At 45.8% G+C, this 23,679-nt stretch overlaps 1 protein-coding gene across 6 annotated transcripts in view; it reads right to left on the bottom strand.

Moving 5' to 3' along the window:
* Window positions 1-23,679, bottom strand: part of GTF2IRD1 (GTF2I repeat domain containing 1) — a 1,038,761-nt gene that overhangs the window by 624,503 nt on the left and 390,579 nt on the right. For all 6 annotated transcript variants that reach the window (XR_011274579.1, XM_069614744.1, XM_069614746.1 and 3 more), the window contains exon 7: window positions 17,504-17,593. Coding sequence is in view for 5 of the 6 variants with exons in the window: in XM_069614744.1 (XP_069470845.1) it covers window positions 17,504-17,593 (90 nt within the window). In the remaining variant the exon portion in view is untranslated. The remainder of the gene's footprint in view (window positions 1-17,503; window positions 17,594-23,679) is intronic.

The following is a 23,679-nucleotide window of genomic DNA, read 5'->3' as shown; positions in this document are numbered from 1 at the left end:
GTTATCTATGAGAACGTTTTGACTTTCGTCTGTCATAAAGATCTATGCAGCAGGTGCACCAATCGACTGTAGGCCCTGGACATCACAGGCATAGTATATTATTATGCATTTTCAATTTTAGTTGCTCTCATTTTTCATCTGAAAGGTTTATAGCTTCTCATGATTCTAAATGTCTTAGCTGCAACTTTTCCCTATTTAACACAAATGGAGGAAGAGAGGGAAGAGCCGGGGGCCAAGCATTGTGCGTTTCCACCAGAAGATTTTTCTACCGCCGTTCCCACTGGTATAAGCATGGAGATTTTTAGACCCCCAAAGGCCGAATGAGTGGCGTGTTTGTGTACAGTTGCTCTTTTTTTTTACAGATTTATTATTCATGACCAAGTCAAACAACACTCATCTAATCTATCTAACAATGTAATAAAAGTTCAGATGTATGTTTGTCCGATGCAAAAGCTTCGCCTGTTGTCACTGCTAGAGGGAGCTGTAGGCTTAGGAGATATAGTGGTCCTACTGTGTTAATGAAATCCTGCACTTTGGCACATGTAAACAGGTCTATACACTAGTATGCACTATGTTTATGTTTAATAATTTATAATGCGCACCAAGGTACCCGAAGGCTGACGGGTGCAACAAAAGAAAACACCATCGATAAGACAGATTGTACAGAGTAACAAAAAACAAACAACCATCTATAAACAACCTACGGGGAAATATAAACCAACATCCCAAAGGATGGTACGCATCAAGGACTTGATAAAAAGAACATAATGAAGGCTACATAGATGGGTGATTCCCATAACATAGATATACATCAGATATTAAATTACACCTAGACGACCCTTTGGGGAGATATTTACAGAGCCTAAGGAACATGGGTAAAGTACTGGACCCACAGCCCACTAATATACAGTTGTTATTGTGGTGTCAACACCATTCTTTAAGGTCAACCCTCCAGACAATCTTTCGGTCTGATAATCGGACCACCCCAGGCCTTGTCCTTTGTCTTAACAACGCTAGGACCTTAAATCGCAAAGCTTCTCTGGATTGCGGCCCTTCTGTCTAGCGAATGTTGGTGATGACAAAGTTTCTTTGGTCTATAACAAAATCATGTGCACAAGTGTCCGCTATTTTAGGCATTTGGCACTTTCTAAGACTCAGGTTCTGTGAGGATCCCGACTTGCAGAAGGCGTTCACCATTGGAGGTTGTTTAGGCATTTTCTGACCCATATTCTGAGCGGAAGTCAGGGAAGAGGAAGGTAATTTCGGTACAGAGCGGATCATGTCCGTATTAGAAATGTCAATCCTTTTGTTGACTTTTATAATGGAACTAATAGGCACCACAATCTCCCTACTGGGAGAGTCAGTTTGTGATGCTTGCTCCAGCAACTCATTTTGGAAGTTAGATTGACAAACTTTGTCCCGTTTGGAGGAATGAGTCCCATCAATAGGACTAGGGCGTTCATTGGTTTGAGGAGTGATGTTATCTCTCGGGGAGCGTAGTTCCGCCACCCAATCATTTAAAGAGTGCACCAATAGTCCAAGGTCAAATGGAGTGGAACATAAAAGTAGCTCTTTGGCTATACTGGCCATAAGACCTGGCATTGATCAAGAACTGATTGTTCTGGTTGACGAAGGTTAAGCATAACTGTAACGCTCACCTGATTCTCGCAGAGGCGCCGGTCTTGACTGGGCGACTACCGTATCTTCAAAGGTGATGTGCAGCACCCGGTTGGCTCTTTGGGCTGGACCTCTGTGCCCTGTATGCCTGACGTGCAGAGTAAGATGTCTGCAGATAGAAAATACGGGGTTAATGAACTGGGGTTATTGGGGTGTCCCTATCTCTTTCCTCTTCTCCTCTCCTGTAGACCCCCACAGGTTAACGCTCTCACCTTAGGTAAGTGAATTCCGAGCTCTCCATCTGCCTCGGGGCAGGGTGCTGTAACCAGTTTCTTCACTGGATAGGTAGCGCAGGCCTCTTGACTTCAGAGGACTGCTGTCCGTCGTTTACTGCACGAACGGTAAGTTTCGAGTAACTCAAATGTCTTTAAAGTCTTTAATAATGATGTCTCTTGTTTTGCAGGGTTCCGGCGATGGCGGATGACGGGCTGAAGTGAGTTGAAGATGGAGCCCGTGTGATGAATAGAAGCGCCTGGAAGCACGTAAGTAAGCGCTTGTTGCCAGCTTCACGAAGCGCTCTAACTGTCTTTTTATTTTGCAGGTACAAGTTCGGAGCGGCTGCAGGGTGCCGGGATACCCACTGGATTAGATGTGGAAAGGAGTAATGGCACGTGAGTATTAAAGTTCCCCAATGTCTTTAAACGCACCTTGTTTTGTCTTTCAGATGCGAGATGCAGCGCCGACGGCCTCCGGAGCGTGCGAAGAGTTGGTAAGCTTTTGTCTTTCAGATGCCGGAATGCAGTGTGAAGACCTCCGGAGCGCACGAAGAGTAGGTAAGCCTTTGCCTTTCAGATGCCGGAATGCTAACCTGTTCTTTCTTGTCTTTATAGGTGTTGCTGAAGACTGGATTCAGGATGGTAAGCCTTTTTCCTTAGGCCCAGGACCGGATGCAGAAGACACGATGAGCGTTCTGCTGCAGAGGGTGCAGAATAACGCAAAGCAAGATTCATCCACCGGGTGTGGTTTAAATAGCCTCCTGTAGTGCTTAGGTGTCTCCTTCCACAGCCATGCCTAAGTAAGAAAAGAGTTCCTGGTAAAAAAAGAGTTCCTGCCTTCCAGAAGAGTTCCAGTGTTCTGAATCTAGGGAGTGGCTCCAGCCCCACCCAACAGGAAAAGTAGTTCCAAACAGAAGAGGATCAGAGGCTCAACTGGCAGGCAAGTAAGCAGCATGGTCTGCTGCAGGTAAGTCCACCCAAGCATTATGAGCCCGGCGCTTCCAGCGCTGGGACTGGGCATATTTATGAGCCTGGTGCCACTGGCGCCAGGACTGGGTCCAAAAGGTCCCAATTGGGACTGGTTGGCACTCGGAACCTGGGTTATGGATCTGCTTCCAAGGGAGTTGGGAAAACCCTGACCTTTTGGAAGCAGAGATCATGACAGTACTCCCCCTCAAGGCCCCTCCCAAACCGGGCTTCTCCGGGGGTTTCGGCTTGTCAGGAAATGTTCGGTGAAATCTTTTGATTAGGCGAGGAGCGTGGACATATTCAGCAGGTTCCCAGGATCTCTCTTGGGGGCCGTAGCCTTTCCAGTCAATTAGGTAGAATAGTTTAGATTTGGAGATCTTGGAGTCCAGAATGCTTTTGACTTCAAACTCGAGTTCTCCATCAACTAGGATAGGTTTTGGAGATTTGGTTAGTCGGGTTTGAGGTTGCACGGGTTTTAATAGAGAGACGTGGAAGACCGGATGTATCTTCATGTGCGGGGGCAAGTCCAACTTGACCGCTACTGGGTTTACTATGGTAGTGATGGAATAGGGACCAAGGTATCTTGGGTTGAATGTGCGTGGCCCTTTTAGAGATAGATATTTGGTGGATAACCAGACTTGATCCCCTACTTGATAGTGGGGGGCTTCCTTCCGATGTTGATCTGCTCCTTTCTTGTATTGTTCTTTAGCCCTTTGAAGGTGAGAAACAGCTTCCTTAAAAGCTTGGGTGATTGTAGAATGCAGGTAGTCTACTGCTGGTGTTTCAAGATCTTGGAGGGGATCCAACTCCGAGGTTCGAGGGTGACTGCCGTACAAAAGAAAAAACGGGGTTTTCCCAGTTCCCGAATGGACAGAGTTGTTGTAGGCATACTCGGCTATCCAAAGGATATCTTTCCAAGTTTTTTCAGTTTGTTGCAGCATGCAGCGTAAATACTGTTCCAGAGTTTGATTGGTCCTCTCGGTTTGTCCGTCGGTCTGAGGGTGGTGACTGGTCGATAGTCTCACATCAATTTGAGCCGACCGACAGCAACTTCGACAAAAATGAGAAATAAATTGACTACCTCGATCCGAAATTAGAACCGAAGGAAAACCGTGCAGTCGGACGATGTTTTCGAGAAATTCTCGGGCCAGAGTTGCTGCTGTTGGCAAGCCTTTGAGCGGAATGAAATGCGCCATCTTGGAGAATAAGTCCACGATTACTAGAATCGTATTGTATCCGGAGCATGGAGGTAGATCGGTGATGAAGTCCATAGAAAGCGTATGCCAAGGGCGAGGTGGGATGTCAATAGGGCGTAAGAGGCCTGCTGGTCTTTCCTTTTGACTCTTGTTTTGGGCGCATACTCCACAGGACATTATAAAGTCTCTGATATCTTTTTTCCAAGACGGCCACCAGAAGTAGCGCTTGATCTTTTCTGAGGTCTTGGCTATACCGGGATGACCTTCCATTAAAGAGTCGTGATAACAAGAGATTACCTTTTTCTGTAAATCTGTGCTGGGTAGGTATAATCGTTCTTGGAAATACAATAAGTTGTCCTTTACTGCAAAGTCCTTTCCCTGCAGATGCCAATTCTGTATGTCTGCTGGAGTTACAAGTTGCCTGGCTTTATCCTTAACTTCCTCTATGGATTCTGTGGTGATTACACCCAGAATTCTTTGTTCGGGAATGATTGGTACAGGTTTAGGGTTGATCAAGTGTTCTTCCACTCCCATCCGAGAAAGGGCATCGGCTTTACCGTTCTTGGTACCAGGTCGATAGGTAATTATGAAGTCAAACTCGGCAAAGAATAATGCCCAACGGAGTTGTCTAGAGGATTGGGCTTTTGCGGTTTTCAAATATTGCAGGTTTCGGTGATCCGTAATCACAGTAACGGTGTGTCGGGCCCCCAGCAGATAATGCCGCCAAGCCTTAAAGGCAGACTTGATAGCCAGAAGTTCCTTGTCAGTAATCGGGTAATTGACTTCAGGAGGCGAGAATTTGCGGGACCAAAATGCCACGGGATGCAACTGATTGGTTACCGGGTCCTTTTGTGATAGAACTGCCCCCATGGCAAGGCTTGAAGCATCAGTTTCCACGATATAGGGGAGTTCGGGGCGAGGGTGTTTTAAGATTGGTGCAGAGATAAATTTAGTCTTCAAATCCTGGAAAGCTTGTTCCGCCTCGGTAGACCATTCAAAACGTTTGTTTTTCTTTAACAAGGCAGTGATGGGCTGGACTATTCGAGAGAACTCGGGGATAAACCTGCGGTAAAAGTTAGCGAAGCCTAACATGCTTTGCACACCTTTTACGGAGGATGGTGATGGCCATTTGAGAACTGCATCGACCTTCTTTGAATCCATACGCACTCCGCCAGGTGATAATATGAATCCCAAGAATTCAACTTCAGTCACGTTGAAAACACATTTTTCCAACTTAGCGAAAAGTTTGTGTTGACGCAATCTTTCGAGGACCATTTTCACGTGTTTCCGATGTTCAGATTCCGATGAAGAATAAACGAGAATGTCGTCGATGTAAACAACAACACACACATCTATGAGCTCTCTGAGGACATCGTTCATAAAATATTGAAAGGCGGCCGGGGCATTGCAAAGTCCGAAGGGCATGACCTGATATTCAAATAGCCCATACTTGGTGCGGAAGGCCGTCTTCCATTCATCGCCCTCTTTTACTCGTACCAAGTGGTAAGCTCCTCTAAGATCCAGCTTTGTATATATGCATGCTTTTCTGACTTGGTCCAGGAGTTCAGGGATCAAAGGTAACGGATATCTATTCTTAACGGTGATCTGGTTCAGGGAGCGATAATCGATACAAGTTCTAAGGTCTCCTTCCTTTTTTGGAACGAAGAACAAAGCTGAAGAGGCAGGGGACTTGGAGGGACGAATAAACCCATTTGCCAGGTATTGATCCAGGTATTGTCGAAGGTGAAGGTTCTCAGGCTCGGTGAGGGCATAAATTCTACTACAAGGAGGAGTAGATCCAGGTATCAGGTCTATCTGGCAGTCATAAGACCTATGAGGAGGTAGAGAGTTAGCCTGCTCCTTCCGGAAAACATCTTGGTATTCTAGGTATTCGGGAGGTAACTGGGGAGTCTCTGAAGAAATTGCTGCCAGTGCAACACCAGAAGGAGGGTGACACGTAGAGACACATTCTGGAAACTGGACCGTTCTTGCTCGCCAATCGATCAGAGGATTGTGTTTCTCTAACCAAGGTATTCCTAGAATAATCTGGAACTGAGGGGCCTTGATCACATCGAACACGATCTTCTCATGGTGTCCATCTTGACTTACTAGCGTCACCTCTTGAGTGGTATGCGTTACTGGCCCGGAGGCTATCTCCGTACCATCCACCGTAGTAATGACGTCCTTTACAGCCTTGGGACAAAGAGTTAGATTCATCCTCAAAACCATTTCATGATCCACATAATTGCCGATGGCACCGCTGTCGACGTAAGCTTCAATTGCATGTAATCGACATGGATTATCAGGGCTAATGAGGACCATAGGTATCATGAAATGCGAGGTCACGGAACTGGTTTTCACGCTCGGCAAGAGGACCTCTATTCTTGTCGGGCGAGGTCGTTTCCCTGCTCAGAGTTTGTAACTGTGGTAACTGCAGCTCCTACTGCCTTCTTGGCAGGTTTCACCGGACAGTCTCGAAGAAAGTGCCCTGAGTTTCCGCAATATAGGCATAATTGCAACTGTTTTCTCCTTTCCCGCTCCCTTTGTGTTAGAGGACCTTTCAGACCCCCTATTTGCATGGGTTCCCCGGAGTCTACTCCTTTGGAAGGAGTTGGCGGTTTGGAAAATACTCGAGCATCAAACTTGGAACGATCGGCCTTCCTGTTCTGCAGTCTGTGATCTATTTGAACAACCAAGTCTATATAATCCGAACAGTCTTGTGGGGGATTCACTACTTGGGCTAAAACGTCTTTGAGCTCTCCACGTAGACCTCTATAAAACAGCGTAATCCTTTTGTCCTCAGGCCATTGAGTTTCCACTATTAGTCTATTGAAAGATGCAATATAAGCCAAAAGGTCTTGATTACCCTGTCGCAACGAAAGAAGCTCATTGTCCAAGGCCTGCCCCTATGCATGTCTTGCGAACAGTTTTTCCATACTAAGCTGAAAGGCTTGAAAATCATGGAGAACCGGATCATCTTGATTAACTAGAGGGATCGACCAGTCTGCCGCATTGCCACTAAGGTACGAAAGTACAAAAGCTACTTTAGCTTGATCAGTTGGAAAGGCTGCTGGCCGGCATAAGAAGTGCAACCGGCACTGATTGATAAATACCGCAAACCTCTTTGGGTCACCAGAAAATCGTTCGGGCGGAGCCAGAGGTACATTCCCAGGTAGGTTGATCTGCACTGGATTCATAGAGGATGTTGAAGGAAGATTTGCCCCTGATGCGGGTAGCGGGGTCTGTCCGGCTTGTGACTGTAGCAATTGTCTAGCAAGATCATCTGTTCTCTCCTTGGAAATAATTAGTTCCCTTCTTAGAGCGTTTGTTTCCTGACGAGCTGCATGCACTTCTGCCCTTAGTTCCACAAGTAACCGGGCTAGGTGGTCAGTATCCGAGGTTTCCATAGCGCCTGGGCGAGAGTTTTGCGGTAGGCTTTGCGTTCTGTAACGCTCACCTGATTCTCGCAGAGGCGCCGGTCTTGACTGGGCGACTACCGTATCTTCAAAGGTGATGTGCAGCACCCGGTTGGCTCTTTGGGCTGGACCTCTGTGCCCTGTATGCCTGACGTGCAGAGTAAGATGTCTGCAGATAGAAAATACGGGGTTAATGAACTGGGGTTATTGGGGTGTCCCTATCTCTTTCCTCTTCTCCTCTCCTGTAGACCCCCACAGGTTAACGCTCTCACCTTAGGTAAGTGAATGCCGAGCTCTCCATCTGCCTCGGGGCAGGGTGCTGTAACCAGTTTCTTCACTGGATAGGTAGCGCAGGCCTCTTGACTTCAGAGGACTGCTGTCCGTCGTTTACTGCACGAACTGTAAGTTTCGAGTAACTCAAATGTCTTTAAAGTCTTTAATAATGATGTCTCTTGTTTTACAGGGTTCCGGCGATGGCGGATGACGGGCTGAAGTGAGTTGAAGATGGAGCCCGTGTGATGAATAGAAGCGCCTGGAAGCACGTAAGTAAGCGCTTGTTGCCAGCTTCACGAAGCGCTCTGTCTTTTTATTTTGCAGGTACAAGTTCGGAGCGGCTGCAGGGTGCCGGGATACCCACTGGGTTAGATGTGGAAAGGAGTAATGGCACGTGAGTATTAAAGTTCCCCAATGTCTTTAAACGCACCTTGTTTTGTCTTTCAGATGCGAGATGCAGCGCCGACGGCCTCCGGAGCGTGCGAAGAGTTGGTAAGCTTTTGTCTTTCAGATGCCGGAATGCAGTGTGAAGACCTCCGGAGCGCACGAAGAGTAGGTAAGCCTTTGCCTTTCAGATGCCGGAATGCTAACCTGTTCTTTCTTGTCTTTATAGGTGTTGCTGAAGACTGGATTCAGGATGGTAAGCCTTTTTCCTTAGGCCCAGGACCGGATGCAGAAGACACAATGAGCGTTCTGCTGCAGAGGGTGCAGAATAACGCAAAGCAAGATTCATCCACCGGGTGTGGTTTAAATAGCCTCCTGTAGTGCTTAGGTGTCTCCTTCCACAGCCACGCCTAAGTAAGAAAAGAGTTCCTGGTAAAAAAAGAGTTCCTGCCTTCCAGAAGAGTTCCAGTGTTCTGAATCTAGGGAGTGGCTCCAGCCCCACCCAACAGGAAAAGTAGTTCCAAACAGAAGAGGATCAGAGGCTCAACTGGCAGGCAAGTAAGCAGCATGGTCTGCTGCAGGTAAGTCCACCCAAGCATTATGAGCCCGGCGCTTCCAGCGCTGGGACTGGGCATATTTATGAGCCTGGTGCCACTGGCGCCAGGACTGGGTCCAAAAGGTCCCAATTGGGACTGGTTGGCACTCGGAACCTGGGTTATGGATCTGCTTCCAAGGGAGTTGGGAAAACCCTGACCTTTTGGAAGCAGAGATCATGACAATAACTCCCTCTTGCAAAGCAGCATTAGATGGCATAGGGGAAACCCTAATGATGTCTGTATGATCCTCGGACCCTTCCAAGGCTAGGGAAACATCAGGAGTAGGGACCAACTCCATAATATTGGTATTATAATTTCTTGGAGTATCCCCCAAGGATATGGGTACTGCAGAAGAAGGCAAAAGAGAATCATCATGAGAATTATCAAGTTCTTGAGAAGGACATGTGAGCGGAGAGGCATCATACTCAGCTCTGTGCAGTTCCAGATCAGAAATATCACCCTGCAGTCTCCATCTCCTACGAGAACTGCGAGTCAAGACCTCTATGACGTGGTCTCTGGTGGGTGAAACAGCAGAAGTTACTAGTCCTGCTGATCCCACCTTTAACTGACTTACAAAAGACTTGTCAAGCGGCCCAGGCGTATCAAATATATACTCCTGGTCCCTTGAATGTAATCCATGGGCCCCTCCCTTTCTACTGGCAGCCATGGTTGTGGCCATAGTCAAGATCCTTAAATGAAGGTCGCTGATGATGACTGAAAATTACTGATGGTCACTAAAAACACAAGTGAAAGTAGAGAAAGCAGTGACTGGGCTGTCACTTCATTGACCACAGAGGAAAAAGGGCAGATTCACAGCAGGAAAAGGGCACTTACCGCGTTGAACGGTACCCCGCCGTGAGCGCTGTGCCACTCAGGAGCTCGTCACCTCCAAGCATTAGGAGGCAGTTGAGAGACCCAAGGGGCAGCGAGGCTCTGACATCCGCATCCCTTTTCAGCCAGGGAGGCAGAAAAATCCTGCAGAGCCGCTATGCTGCAAGCTGCTCCAGCCGCAGAGCTGTGGAGCGGCTGGACTAATATATAACAATTGAGATTTACAATGCGATTTGCATTTTCTTTACATAAAATTTCTGAAGTTTTTGACTCAAGAAGAGTACTTTAAAAGACAATGATACGTCATCAGACCTCAATTCCAGATTGGTCGTAATAAAAATATTTTATTTTCTATATTTCTCTGCATTGGCAATCTACTTTTGAAACAGGACTATTTCATGGCTTTAACCACATATCAATGACCACACCACTGTTTTATTGAAATCTGCCGGTTAGTTTGGCTACAATGGCGGATTTGGGAGGACGTTGCACTGGAGCACTGTTCTTGCGCATAGTCTGCCTGGGGAAGGAAACCTGTTCCTAGACAGTACGTTTCCATCATCAAGACTGTCAAAGTGAGATCTCTCATGAACTCAAATTCTATTGGTTCCAAGACAGGCTTGGCGACCCAGTTCTTTTTTCTTTTTGTGAAGGCCAACCTGTAACACAATTCACCTGCAACACCAACAGTTCTAGCCTGATGTCCACCAATGTTCTCATTACGAGCAAGAACTGTGAGTCTTGTATGGGCCTCCATACTTTCCATTCTCGAATGTAAACTTTTGGGCCTTTTCAGACACATGTTGTGGAAAACCCCAAATCCCACACGTGGTTCTGTAATGCCCTTCATATCTCTGCTGAGTCCTTTGTCGTCCACTATCTTTACAAGTGCTGCATGAGGAGGTGACCGTGGCTCCAGCCACTTGTTCCTGTGCTCCTCTTCCTCGCTCAGAGGTGTACGTTTGCCCACATGATAGTGTGTGCTTGCTCCCAATGAATGTTTGTTAGCAGCATGGTGGAGAATTGACTCCAACAGAGGTGATTACTTATTGAATGTGCCCATTTCAGTAATTCTTTGCAGCCAGTGTTTTCCCTGCGGCATTGACATTATTGACTCATGCCATACTTAATTGAAGCCTGTTTTGTGGGAAACTGTCTCACATGACTTTGGCAGTATGCACATGTCTTCTTGTGGCTAGTACTTCGACTTGTAATCCACTGGCTCAAGAGGTTCAATGGATTGTACAGAACCATGCTTCTCCATGGCAACAGAAGATTAAAATGTAAGTTAAGTACTGTGAAAGAAACAGTGAAAAAATGAATACATTGAAAATGGTGCGATGCGAAAGTCATTATGATTGGCTGAAATAAACATGCAAGTGAACCTTTCCTTTAACCCAACAATCCCATTCACAGCCACTCAATTTCCCTAACCCTTTTTCCAGTCTTCCCAACTCCCCATTCATACTCGGTGAAAATTAGGAGTAAATTAACCCTAATCCACAGTTTTGGATGTGAGCAGCTGCAGTTCGAAGGGAGGATCATTGCTACTTCTGCGAGGGACCCGAGACTGACAATTATGAAGAGAGTTGTATTTGTTTGACAGCGGCTGTAAATGTTAGAGCCCCCTAAACCCCAACCCCCAGGCATATGTTCTTTACTGATGCATTAATGATGATGTCAGTGTATTGTTCAGCACTGAGAACAGTCATCATTAAAGTGACTTAATGTGTAAATGCTGCCAATATTATGTGTAACACATTAAGAAAGTGTTTACAATGAGAATGCATTCATATATTCTAGGCGTGACATTCATTAATTCATCACTTATCATCACTAGCTCTAATTCATTCATCAATTCTCATATTTGTATTCATTCATCCACTTCTCCTGCAGCCTCTCTCCTCTTGGTCTACTTTCCCATCAAGATATCCTCCATCTGTCTGGGTGTGTCTGTGTGCATGAACTCAGAAATTATTTTCACTATTTAACGGTCAAAACTATTGGCTTTCTCAATGCCTGCTTAACTTGCCCCCTTGCACCGCGATTACACTTTTCCTCTCACCTGCCCTTCCATTCCACAGCTTCTCAAGCTGTACTGTATAGAGTCTTCAATCATTTAGGCTCAGCACCGTGCATTAATTTTATTAAGAGATCATTACACTGCTTTAAGTAATGAAAGAACGCCGCCCTACACACTGTAAACAGTGAAATGTTTGTGGGGACTGAGCAGGTCAGAATGAGAGGGTCCTGCCATTTCTCACACTGCTGTGCCTATATGTAAATCAGCCTCTACCCTCAACATATATTACAAAACACCTGGGAGTTCATTCACAATGTTAACAGGAGTAACAATGACTTACTCTTCCTTTGTTAGGAGTAAATACTTTAGAACATTCTTGGTACATTCTTTGTGGATTAAATATTCTCTCTCCAGAGATAAGTCAAAAGTAAGACATAGTTTTTTGTGAATATGTCCCCTGGTGTCCAGCCCACCATTCAACACCTCTCATAGCACTTGACTTCACACCCTTCATTTGTATTTTTAAAGAAAAACATGGCATCCTGATGGCTTTCCAATTTCCCTTCAAGTCTTTTCACAATCAGCTTCCCTACAAATACTTTAAAAAGGCTCACCTGATATCCAATCGCCTTCCTCCACCTCCTAACTTAGCTTCCTCCGACTCACTCCCAAGGAGCACAAGTCCCTGTTCTCTATTGGAAATTAGTACCCAGTGAGGGGGGAGGGGGTGGTAGCCTCCCAGCAAATGAGCAGGCTCAGAACGGGGTCTTTACCAAACCGGGAAAGAACCCACTCCGAGCATCCTCAGAGCAGGAGGCTGCCATCTTCTCTCACTGGGTAGGAGGTAACTGTACTCCCCATGCGTCCCCTGCCCCTTCCTCCCCACCCCCACCTCCCTTTTCCAGATATTCAACCCCACCCCACTTACCTTTTTCTGCCTCGTCCCTCTTCGGAGCCGGGATCAGTAGTGATCCCGGTGCATCCCTGGCACTTGAATGGCTGCTATGGAAAGGGAAAAGGGACTACCTGTAGTTCCCTTCTCCCGATCCATGGTGGACATCTTTTATTGTAGTTTTTTCTCGAGGTGAGAAATGGTTAACATGCCATTTTCAATATAATAAACAATTACTACCCCGGCACAATAGAACCCTCGCAGGTTGCATTTCGGGTCTGGTAATACCCCAAGGCTATTGTTAAGGCCATCACTTCACTTGTGCCCGTAACGGACACCCCGGGGCATTATCAGACCGGCAATGCCCCACCTCCTCGGGCTCTACTGCTTAAGTGGAGAGCAGCTGCCACGCTTTCCAGCAGTGTTATCAGGTGAGTCTGTCAGGTTCCAGATAGTTGGGGGAAAGGTGGTGCAGAAGGTGCTCTTCCACAGGTGCCCTTAAATATCTGGAGACATGCGGGAGACGGCGCAAGTCAATCACATTTCATCAAAGAAACCCACTCTTCCACTTTTTCCCACAGATATGTAGAAACCTGGAGTAGTGGGGGGTGGGGGGTTAATGGACTCCTATGTTTTGTGAGGAGGCATGGCCACATGACTGCACAATGCTGTGATACCATAGCAGCCCATAAGCACCTTTTCTGGCAGCGGCTCTTTATTGAAAGATAGGAGGCTATACATGTACACTGATCAAACATTTATAGATTGCATAGGTATGGTATTTAACCAGAATGCCTTGCAACCTTCGTTACCATAGCGCTGTGCTGGTGATTTCAAAAGCTATCACGTCAAACCTCTAGTATTAATACAGAAACAATGTTATCTCCAGAGCAGCATGTTAGTGCATACATAGAAAACCTACATTAAAATTCAGTTTGCAAGACCCCTGTATGGCATAGCTGACAAGTAGAATGCACCTAACATTGGCAAATTATTTTCAAATTACAGCATTTATATACGACAAGCGCCTCTGACCACAGCACAGGCAAATACTACTAGTTCCATTAAAGAGCATGGCTCCTGCAAGATGTTTAGAAGAACACATTACTGACCTTTGTTAATGTTCTTACTGATGGGTAGATAATTCCTTCCACTGATTCATCTTCTGAAGTGGAGACAGGTTATTCTTCAGCCAATACTTAGGTGCCACAAGGCTCCTTGAGTTCCTGCACTACATCTCATCCCATGGTTAGAGAACATCCCAGGCCACATATTGTAAACTCCCCTCCTTACTTCATATGTTACCCTCAATGGCATATGTAGCATCCCATTGCTTCCTAGATAGCTTTGCTCTATATATAACCCCAAATACAAAACACAATACAACTCAAACCCAAAATGTTTAAACCGCTGCCACAGAGCACAGCAGCAGCATAATTAGTTATCCATAGGAATGAGCAAAAAAACAAGGGAAGAAAAGCAATAGGATTTGCTAATCTCCCGAATGTCAGTACAGGAGTATAAACAAAGCAACAAGAAAGGGTGTCCCATGGAGGTTTATGGGAGGAAAGCAGCAAAAGGAAAATCTTTCCTAACACTCGCCACTAAACAAATCAAAACAAATGCTTGAGAAATGTGACAGAGGACCATGTAGCAACCTGGCAGATGTCCAGCAATGCAACACTCTTCTGCAAGGCAGATGTAGTCAGCTGACCTCTGGAGGAATGAGCCTGGTTACCATCCAAGACATCCTTGTCTGACAATCAGTAGACAGTGTCAATGTACATAACAACCCACCTGTTTGGTGATATCATTTCCCTCAGGAGAGGCCTCAAAACCAAGAAAAAGCTGGTCATCAATCCTGCGAGCCCAGTTTGGCCAAGGCAATGGAACCTCTTCTCTGTCTGGAAAATGATCATGAGGAAAGACAACCTCAAGCAGAATCTTCTCAGAAGGATGCTAATCCAAGACAAACTAATGTTAAAAGGAATGTCTCACTCCCAGAGCCATGGAACAGGAAAAGAGGTTTGACACAAAGTGCCTGCAGCTCACTCACTTTACATGAGGATGCAATGGCTGTAAAAAATAATTGCTAAAATGACTCAGAGAACAGGAATACATCAGCTCAAAGGGATCCACCATCGGAAAAGGCAGGATCAACTTCAGGTCCCAAATGGAACAAAGTGCTTAGAAGAAAAGAAAATAACCACATGTTTCAGAAACTGTACAAGTTGCTGAATAGGCACTAACTGGGTTGCTGTTCTCCTGACCATGACAACATAGAGCCCTGGGTACAACAACCTGTCAATGCCTTTACTACCACACACATTAGAAAATGTCTGCAACCATAATGGCCATAATCAACAGACAGCCTACATAATCAACAGTCTACAGGTCAACAGCATAACTGCCACAACCTCTTTTGAGAGGCCCCACCCATGGTACTTTAACCTCTCAAAAGCCAAGCATTAAGGTCCGGGCTGGCAAACTGTACTCAAATAAACCCTCCTGCTTTCATTCTGCAACAGAAGATCCCCCTAGAAAGGAAGCTTCCACAAAGTACAGATCAAGAAGTTCTGCTATTGTGTTTCTTTTGCCCACCCTGGAGTGCATGGATCATAGTTGTTCTGTACACCCAAATCAATCACAGGACTAGAGGGATAACAGGCACTAATGGAAAGGCATACATATGATAAGGGGATAGACACAATGTCATCCTGAAGAGGAGTCTCCATGGAAAGAAAGTGATGCTACTTATTGTTCCTGCTGGAAGCGAGCAACTCATCCCGAGTAATGCCTGTTGATTCAAAGATGTTGTCCATTACCTCAGGGTGTAGCGCTTACTCATGGGATGTTGCCTACTGTCTTCAGAGGGTTTCTACATGGAGATTCATCTTCTGCCAGATAGGCAACCGTGAACAACAACTCTTGCAAGTGCCAAGAACATGATAGCTATTGTCCTGATCATCAAAGTGACAGATCATCAAATGATCTGAAGGTGAGACATCTCAATCGAGAGACAGCCATCACCAGGCTTAATAGAGACTAGGCTTGCCGAAAAGGCTGCACCTCAACAGACTGGACTGCACAGTCCAACCAGAAAAGATTTGCATTAACTAGGACAGACACCAACACCAAATTCTTATGCTCTCCTCAAAAACTGTGGCCACTGAGGCCTTATTACCCTGTGCAAGAAATACATCTTTGACACCAGACAGGAGTCCAAGCAAGAGAAGGGAAAGCCATCAAAAGGCTTAACTGAAGCTAGACCTGCCAAAAAGACTCCACCTCAGCAGACTGTACTGCACAGCAACCAGACAAGATTATGATACCAGCACAGACACCAGCACCAAATGATCATGTTCTTCCCAAAAACTGCAACTGCTGAGAACTTATTACCACTTGCAAGAAACACATCTTTGGCACCAGACAGGAGTCTGAACAGGTGAGGGGAAAAGCCTGCAACAACAAGTTTGGATGATTCAGACACTGCTTGACAGATGTTCATTACTCTCTGCAGTTGAGCGGAAGCCTATCCAACGATGCACTGCACCAATGAAGAGGATCCTATTGGATGGCATGAAGCAGAATTTTCCAAGATTCAGGAAGCAGCCAAGGGAGCAAAAAAGTGCAAACAATGCATAGAGATGCTGGGACATCACGACCTTCAACCCTTCAATATATAGACAGTTGTTCAGATAGACGGAAAAAATTGACTCTCTTTCTCCTGAGACATACAGGTACCCATTGCCAGTACCTGTAAATTGGCAGTACTTGTCTTTTAATATAAAGTGGTAGTGTTCTTTCCCCACAGATGAAAAGCAGGGACTTTCCGTGATTGACACGGTCGGGATATGAAAATACTCATTCTCAAGTTGGTAAACACCAGCCGCTTCTTCTCTGTAACTCCCTCAAGCATTGTGTCCCAAATCGTCATCTTGCACATCTATCATCAAAAGCATTTGTCCAAGACGTGAATATCTACAATCACCCTCTAATAAACCTCTTTTCCTGAGGCGGGAAATGCCTTTACTATCAGCCCTTCCCAAACTCTTAAAGAGGACCCTGTTCTATCGCTTCTTTAATGAAAAAGAAAGAAAGATTTCAAAACGCACACGCACACACACACCCGGCCCCTCCCTGAGTGCTCCTAGTCAAGGGGGAGGCATTTTTTTAACTCCCCGCTACGACGCCTGGCAGGGAGTTAACCACTGGAAAAGAGCGCTCATGCTAATGCCCTATTCCAATGCAAACTGCCTCGCTCTCGCGTCAGTGCGGGAGGTCATTATCTGAATAGGGTGCTGATGCAATACATTGTTATTAAATGCGCCCCACCACTGCGGGTGCATTTAATAACAAAAGGGCGCCTGCTGCGCCTTCTCCCACTACGCCAGCTCGGGGGAGTCCTTGAAAGACTCCCACGAGCTGGCGTGGCAGGGGGCTAATGGCGCCCTGCCCTAAGGTCGGCCCTGATTATATCCAAATCATCTGGTAATGGTTTTCCCAAATGTCAGGCACTTTAAGAGAACCTTGTGTGTGTTACGGGGCAGGTTAGGTGGAGAGCAGTCACTGGGGGATTGCATGCTCTGAATCTATGACGTGAAAGAAGGTTTTAATAGGAACGCGGCTGAAGAAAATGAGAGCCATGGTGGATGTGAAGACCCTTCTGGAACATGTATGTCATGATGATTTCATTAGATAGTGTATGCTCTCTTAATAGTAAACTCACGCCTGACACCTGGAGCGATACAAGCTATGCTAGTTGGCTCGAGCCAATTTGCTGAAAATGATACCAATGACGTTCACTTTATGGAGATTCCACCTAATATGACATGCAAAGTGTGTGTCTATTATAAGGTGTAATACATTAGCAGTTCTACAGAAATGGAAGAAGTCACAAGTTCACCTAGTATTGTAGTAGAACAGTATTGCTGCATACTTTTTATCTGAAAATGAACATGATTTTTTAAAAGGCATCTGGTGTGCATTGAACTTGGGGAAGGTAGCATTCAGATGAAGGCAGCACCTTACCTGCTTTATCATGTACAATTGAAAAGAGGATCCGCTTCGAGGCATGTACATTCTGGATCAGAGGACCATTGGACATCATGGATTTCTGTCCTAGACACCAAAAAGAAACGGTGTGAGAGAGCTGGTCAAACATGGCGGCTATGCACATAGCAAAGAAATAGGCTACTGCGATCCGATGTGCAACTCTGAATGAAGAGCCGCTTGAAGCCAGCCTGCCATGGGTAGAACGGGCACAGGACCAACTGGTTTAAGGACAACAAGGTGTCTGCCAAAATGCTATGGCATCATCCGGTTCAGTTGTCCTTCCATGTAGCTTCAAAAGGTTAGACTCCAATGTTTGGTGTTCAGGTAATTTAACTCCATCTTTTTGGAAAATGAACACCGACGTCTCTAATGGTCGGCACTCACTGAGCCAATGCTTCAGAAAACTGAGTATGATTATAATTGTCCTCGCTGAAGCACCTCGGTGTACGCATCGAACACATGTTGGCAATATCTGAAATACGGATTCAGTCCTTACACATTTGTAAATACTGTTACGTTTGGATTATTTGACCTTAAAACCAAAAATCTGGAGTCAATAACGTGTTCATGACACAACTAAGCACAAGTGAATATGTGATGCCTCAACATTCATTATAAACAGGCTAAGGAGCAGCATAGTCCCAGCACGCACAAGGACTTGCTTATCTTCACAATAACAGCCCAGTAGAGTTAGTGGCATCTGGACTTACCCTGTAGGTCTGCTCAAAACATTTTGTAAAGTATTTAACTAAGTATCCATTGACGAACTGCGTTTTTATGTGAACCATTGTGAAGTTGAATCCACACACAGTATGGCAGCAGAAGCCTTCATATATAGGAATCTGGGTTGAGCAGCAAATAATTATCCGGGCTATGGTTCATTAGCATGGTGCTGTGCCCACAGCACCGACCTTCTTTCTGGGGAGTGGACAAATACACTGTGCGGGATTATACAGTTTGCACCACTCTCTGAAGCTACCACAAAGTGCAACTCTGCTAAGAACCCCACCAACCTAGCTTGTTTTATTTCTTAAAATATGCACAATGGCAGATGGCAGGGACTTGTTGCCCGTCAAAGCTTAGGGTTGAATGGCTCTGGTTGGCACACATATGCCGTATGTGCACTGGCATGGAAATGCACCAACCCTAATTTCATTCTAGGGCTCAAAAATGTGCATGCTAGACCCAAAAAATAAACCATAAGCCTATTGTCATAACAATCCCAATTTATGTGCATTTGCAGTGGTTGTTGAAAGCAGGAAAAGGCTCTGGGTGATACAACAGAAGAGGAAGACACCACACTAAGCACGTAGTAGCAAGTTTAGAATATTTAAGCACATTAAGGGACTAGAGAAAAGTTACATTGTTGGCACTCCTTTGCTCTCTCATTAAGTACTACAATTCATCTGACCCTCCCATGCCCACCCTGTGCAGGCTTCAGCATTTGCTCCTTCGCCCTTACAGCCTCCCACTACTGCAAATCGCTGTCCCCGGCATCAAGAACAGCTCTACTGTGGTAGCCTTCAACAATACCCTACAGAAACTCTCCCTCTCTCGCTCTCTATTATTTTATTCATTTATTTTTATTTATTGTCCATTTGGAAGGCACTTAGACATCAAGTAAATTGTGTTTCAAAGCGCCCGCATGGCAACAGGAATGGAACATGGGAATGAAAGGCAAACACAAGAACAATTAAGAGAACGAAAGAGGCGGTCCTACTAGGCCTTGTGAGCATTCAGAAAGTGCAAGTGCAGAGAGAGAAGGGACGAGGGAGGGGGGTAAGTGCTAAGAGTTCCACGGAGGGAAGTGATAGGGAGTACGTTGCAAGCAGCTGTTAAGTGCCTGGCAGAGATCACTTGGTGAGAGTGGTCAACTGCCAATACAATAAGTTCAGGCGTGTGAGACAGCCAGGGCAGTGGGCGCCCAAAGACAAATGCTGGGGGTGGGCAGAGGCTAAAGTCGATTGGGGGGGGGCAGGACCCAAAAGGGCTCTGGTCACCAATCTCAGCAACTGTGGGGTTTAGCAAGGGAGGGAGGGGGAAGGAGGACGTGAAAAGTCTTGATGAGCTTCCAGAACTTGAGGTCCAGTGCCCGCTCCGAGATTCCAACGACATCGTGGAGCAGTTTTATGTGGATGGAGTGGTTGACCAGATCAAATGCAGAGGAGAGATCAAGTAGAATAAGAGCAGCTGGAGAGTTAGTCAGTTCTTCGCAGGTGTTCAGGAGAGCAGTTTTCGTGCCTCTGGATGCTCGGAATCCAGATTTATGGTCGTGTAGGCAGCCAACAAGCTCAGTATGCTGTGCCAGTTAAGGGTAGACCAGTTTCTTCAAGAGTTTCCCAAGGAAGGCCGTGATAGAGATGGGGCGGTAGTTAGCCGGACACAAGGGTTCGGCGGGAGGTTTTTTCAGAAGGGGGCGCACAAGAGAGTGCTTGAGGGTAGAGGGAAAAGACCCAGTAGCAAGAGAGTAATTGCAGAAATCAGCAAGTGCAGGGCCAATATTGTCCTTAATAGTTCTGCAAGAACAGGGGGAGGCCTGTTTGGAGGAGATCTTCATAGAGCAGAGAACTCTAGCAACCTCGTCATATCTGATAGGAGAGAAGGAAGAGAGAAAGGCAGAGGGAGGTTTGGAGGCCATAGGTGGCAAGGTGATGGGGGCATGTGAGGGGGAGAAGGAACAGAGGGTGCTCAAGATGTCCTGAGCTTTTGCAGTGAAGTGAGTGGCCAATGCATTGCAGAGGGTCTGAGATGGCGCCTGCTGAAGGGTTGGCTAGTTCCTTGCAGATTTTAAAGAGTGCATATCATCTCTGCACCTCAAAAATCTGCAACTTACTCTGCCCTTTTGAACACAATTATAAATATGCATTTTCTTCGTACATATTCATTGTCTGTTTGTGCTATCCCCTCTTTCTATTTTGAACATTCCCCCAACAATCCAGTTCATGCATCAACCACTAAACCTATCCCTGTCTGTTGGAGAGTTTTACTAAAGTCCACCTAAGGTAGGAGTGTAGAAGACTCACTCTTAGATGCACTGGGCTCCAACTCTTTGGTTTGGCCTGAACTACCCAAAAGGTTTGGTAGCTATGGTCGAGCAGCCAAGTTTAGTCTAGGAGCGAGGAGGGCTGTAGTTTAGTACTAATGCCTTTGAGTACACTTATAGTCAAGGAAACACTTACACACTTATATACATTAGGGCACTGTTAAACACAAAATGCTATTCAGGTAAGTACAGATAGTTTCACACATATATAAAGTAGAACATTTGCTGTAGCACTACTGAGTTCAATAGTAGACCTTTAGATGGGAAACAGGTTAGCAAATCAATCATCAACCAACATTTCCTAAATAGCAATACTGGCAAGTTAGATCACTTTTTGTAGGCCTAAACTTTAGAAGTCGATACCCTATCGGGGGAATGAGAGTGTCAAAAGTCAGATGGAGGCACTGGGGGACCTTTCACCTGTGGGCGGCAGAAAAAAAGTCTGTCAAAATAGTCAAATTCACAGATGATAGTTTTCGTAGCAAGTAAGTAACGACATTGGATTCAAAGTATTAAAGGGGGCTAGGTAGGCCACCTGAAGGATTTCTGCCTCTAGGACGGATGTCCTTAGGCACGGGAGAACACAGTTGGGTCGTCCACCCCAAGGTGACTCAAAAAAGTCAGGAGGAGCGAACAGCAACACATAAACTGCCTAGGTAAGTACCCAGGAGTAAGACAGTACCTTCTTGGATGAAGAACAGCGATGTCATCAGCGAGTCCCCAAGGTAAGACGACAGCAGCTCCGGTTCGGGTCTCTGGCTTAGTGGCAGTTTGGCGGGATCAGGCAGTCAGACTTGGTCACAGGGATGCCGAGCAGACAATCTTTGCAGAGCTTATGGAGGCATGACACAGGCTTTGACAGTTGTCACCTAGCAGACTTTCTTCCTTCTCTCAGTCCATGACTCAGCTGAGGGAACTTGATGATTGGGATGGGGTCTCTGTAGGCCCAGACAGATGCCCACAAATTTGTAGCTGGAACTGTGCACTGCTGCAGTGCCATAGGTCCCAGGGTATTCAGATATTGCAGACTTGGAAGGTCGCATTTAATCGTGGGATGGCTCAAACAGTAGGTGGTCTCGAGACTGGTTAGGCCCACCAGTACGAGGGAGATCCTCTCTGTAACAAAGAAGCAAGGGCTGGAGCAGCAGTGGTCACTCAGTCAGCTTTGGTGGTCGCTGGAGGCAGCTGCAGGTGTCCTCCTTCTTTCTTCTTCTTCGGAATGGATCTGACAGTGGTTAACTCTCGCTTCAGCATCAAGACCTTCACCTTTAATGTAGGAATCCAGCCAATCAGCATCCATGCTACATTCAAACTTTGGGTGGTGGCTGTCCGAAGGGGCCAGCAGAGCTGCCAGTCAGAACTGGATCCAAGCAGACATACTGGAGGACAAAGACTGGAGGAGTTTCAGTGACCTCCCAGTTTCCTGTACTCCCAGACACACGGGGGGGCTCCCCAATGGGACCGTGGCGAAGACAAAGGGATGAGTGGAACTTGCCCCACCCAGTTTGGCAGAAGAAGGCTCAAGAAATGACAAGTCATTGTGAGTTGGCGAAAAAAGAAGACAGGCACCATTTTGGAACAAGGGTACCCATGGGTCCCATATCGCAGCACAAATTCAGCCTGCAATGTAAGTTTCACAAAATCAGTAGAAAATCATCCACTGGCACCAGCCACTCAGACTTGTCCCTGCAACTAGACAGTTGCAGGAGAAGTGGAAAAAGGGATACATTGTGTCCCCTCAGCACTCCACATAAGGTGGGGTGTGCTGATTCCACAATATAAAAGTCAGGTAGGATAAAAAGTATCCCCCTGTACTTGGTAACGTGTGTTATCACAAGGAAAATAAAAAAGGGCAGCTTAAGGAGCTCCCAGCAACACTTCACAGTAAACGCTGCGTGCTGCTATGATAAATTGTAGATGCCTTAAATGTGGGAGGAAATCAGGACTCCAAAAATATACAACCAAAAGTGTTGAAAAAAGTTCCCAAAGGTAAAATAAAAGACTGAGTGAGTGTGGAAAAAGGTTGCCACTCACTCAGGAAAACTGGTAAAAGATGCAAGGGTCGAGCAACAAGTGTTGGGGGACTCACAAGTAGGGAGAATTACACCCAAAAAGGAAATTCTACCTAACACTGCCCCTTATGACTCTTGTCCAATGCTTTGTTCCACAGTAAATTAATACACAAATAAGAGGTAAAGGTAGGGCTGTAACAAATTTCACCATAAGTGCTGCTGTTTAATAGGCGGTAAGGAGCTTGATTCTGTATTAAATCACAACACTATCAGAAATACTACATCTTAACCATTCATCCATCATTTATATTACCACTAGCTGTTCCCCGCATAGCATACGCTGTTCTGGCATATATCAAAGGTCAATATCGGTCAGTGATTCATAGAGTCACTTCTGTGGCCTTTCTTAAATATCGTAATTATCACCAATAGCTTCCAGGAAGGGGGCGTAGGTCCCTGTGACTTATTAATGGTCATTGAAAAGGCTAAACGTATCAGATGGAATCTAAGTTCCATCGTTCACACGGGCCTCAATGATGTGTTTTTGTAGACGCGTAATTTTCAACCTTGTTCCATTGCATAGTCCCTGTGAGATTGCGCAGTAGTATTGTTACAGCACCTACTTTCAGTTTCAGCTTATGAGGAGGCATTGGTCCTACGGCGTTTTGCTCTTTAAAGACTGAAACATTTAGCTGGTAATTAACTGTTAATTGGCATTTGAACCGCTGTGCCCTGTGTAAAGAGAAGTGGGGGTGGAAAAAAGTAACTTCTGAATGTTTGCTAGTGGAAGGTGGCCGCATAGAACCGTGCTTATCTGCTTGTTCAAATGGTAGCTGTTGTTGAAGTGGGTGAACTTTGCCGTTTGGACAGCAGAGGACAACTTAATACTGATGAATTCCATTGCAACATACCTAAGGTATTGCAACATACCTAAGCATTTTATAAATAGATAGCTGTTATGCTTGAACAAAATGGCGCTGGTGCGCAATGTATTCTGGGAGCGCTCTGAGCCATGATGGATATTTACTTCATGCCGCAATGAAAAGCTGCACACATTTTGCTGAGTGTTAGATTCACGGTGCTGAGGCAAACATGCT

Source organism: Ambystoma mexicanum, chromosome 9 (genome assembly GCF_040938575.1).
Source record: "Ambystoma mexicanum isolate Mex_15411 chromosome 9, UKY_AmexF1_1, whole genome shotgun sequence".
In the NCBI taxonomy this organism is placed as follows: Eukaryota; Metazoa; Chordata; class Amphibia; order Caudata; family Ambystomatidae; genus Ambystoma; species Ambystoma mexicanum.
This window is presented reverse-complemented; position numbering and strand designations above follow the sequence as displayed.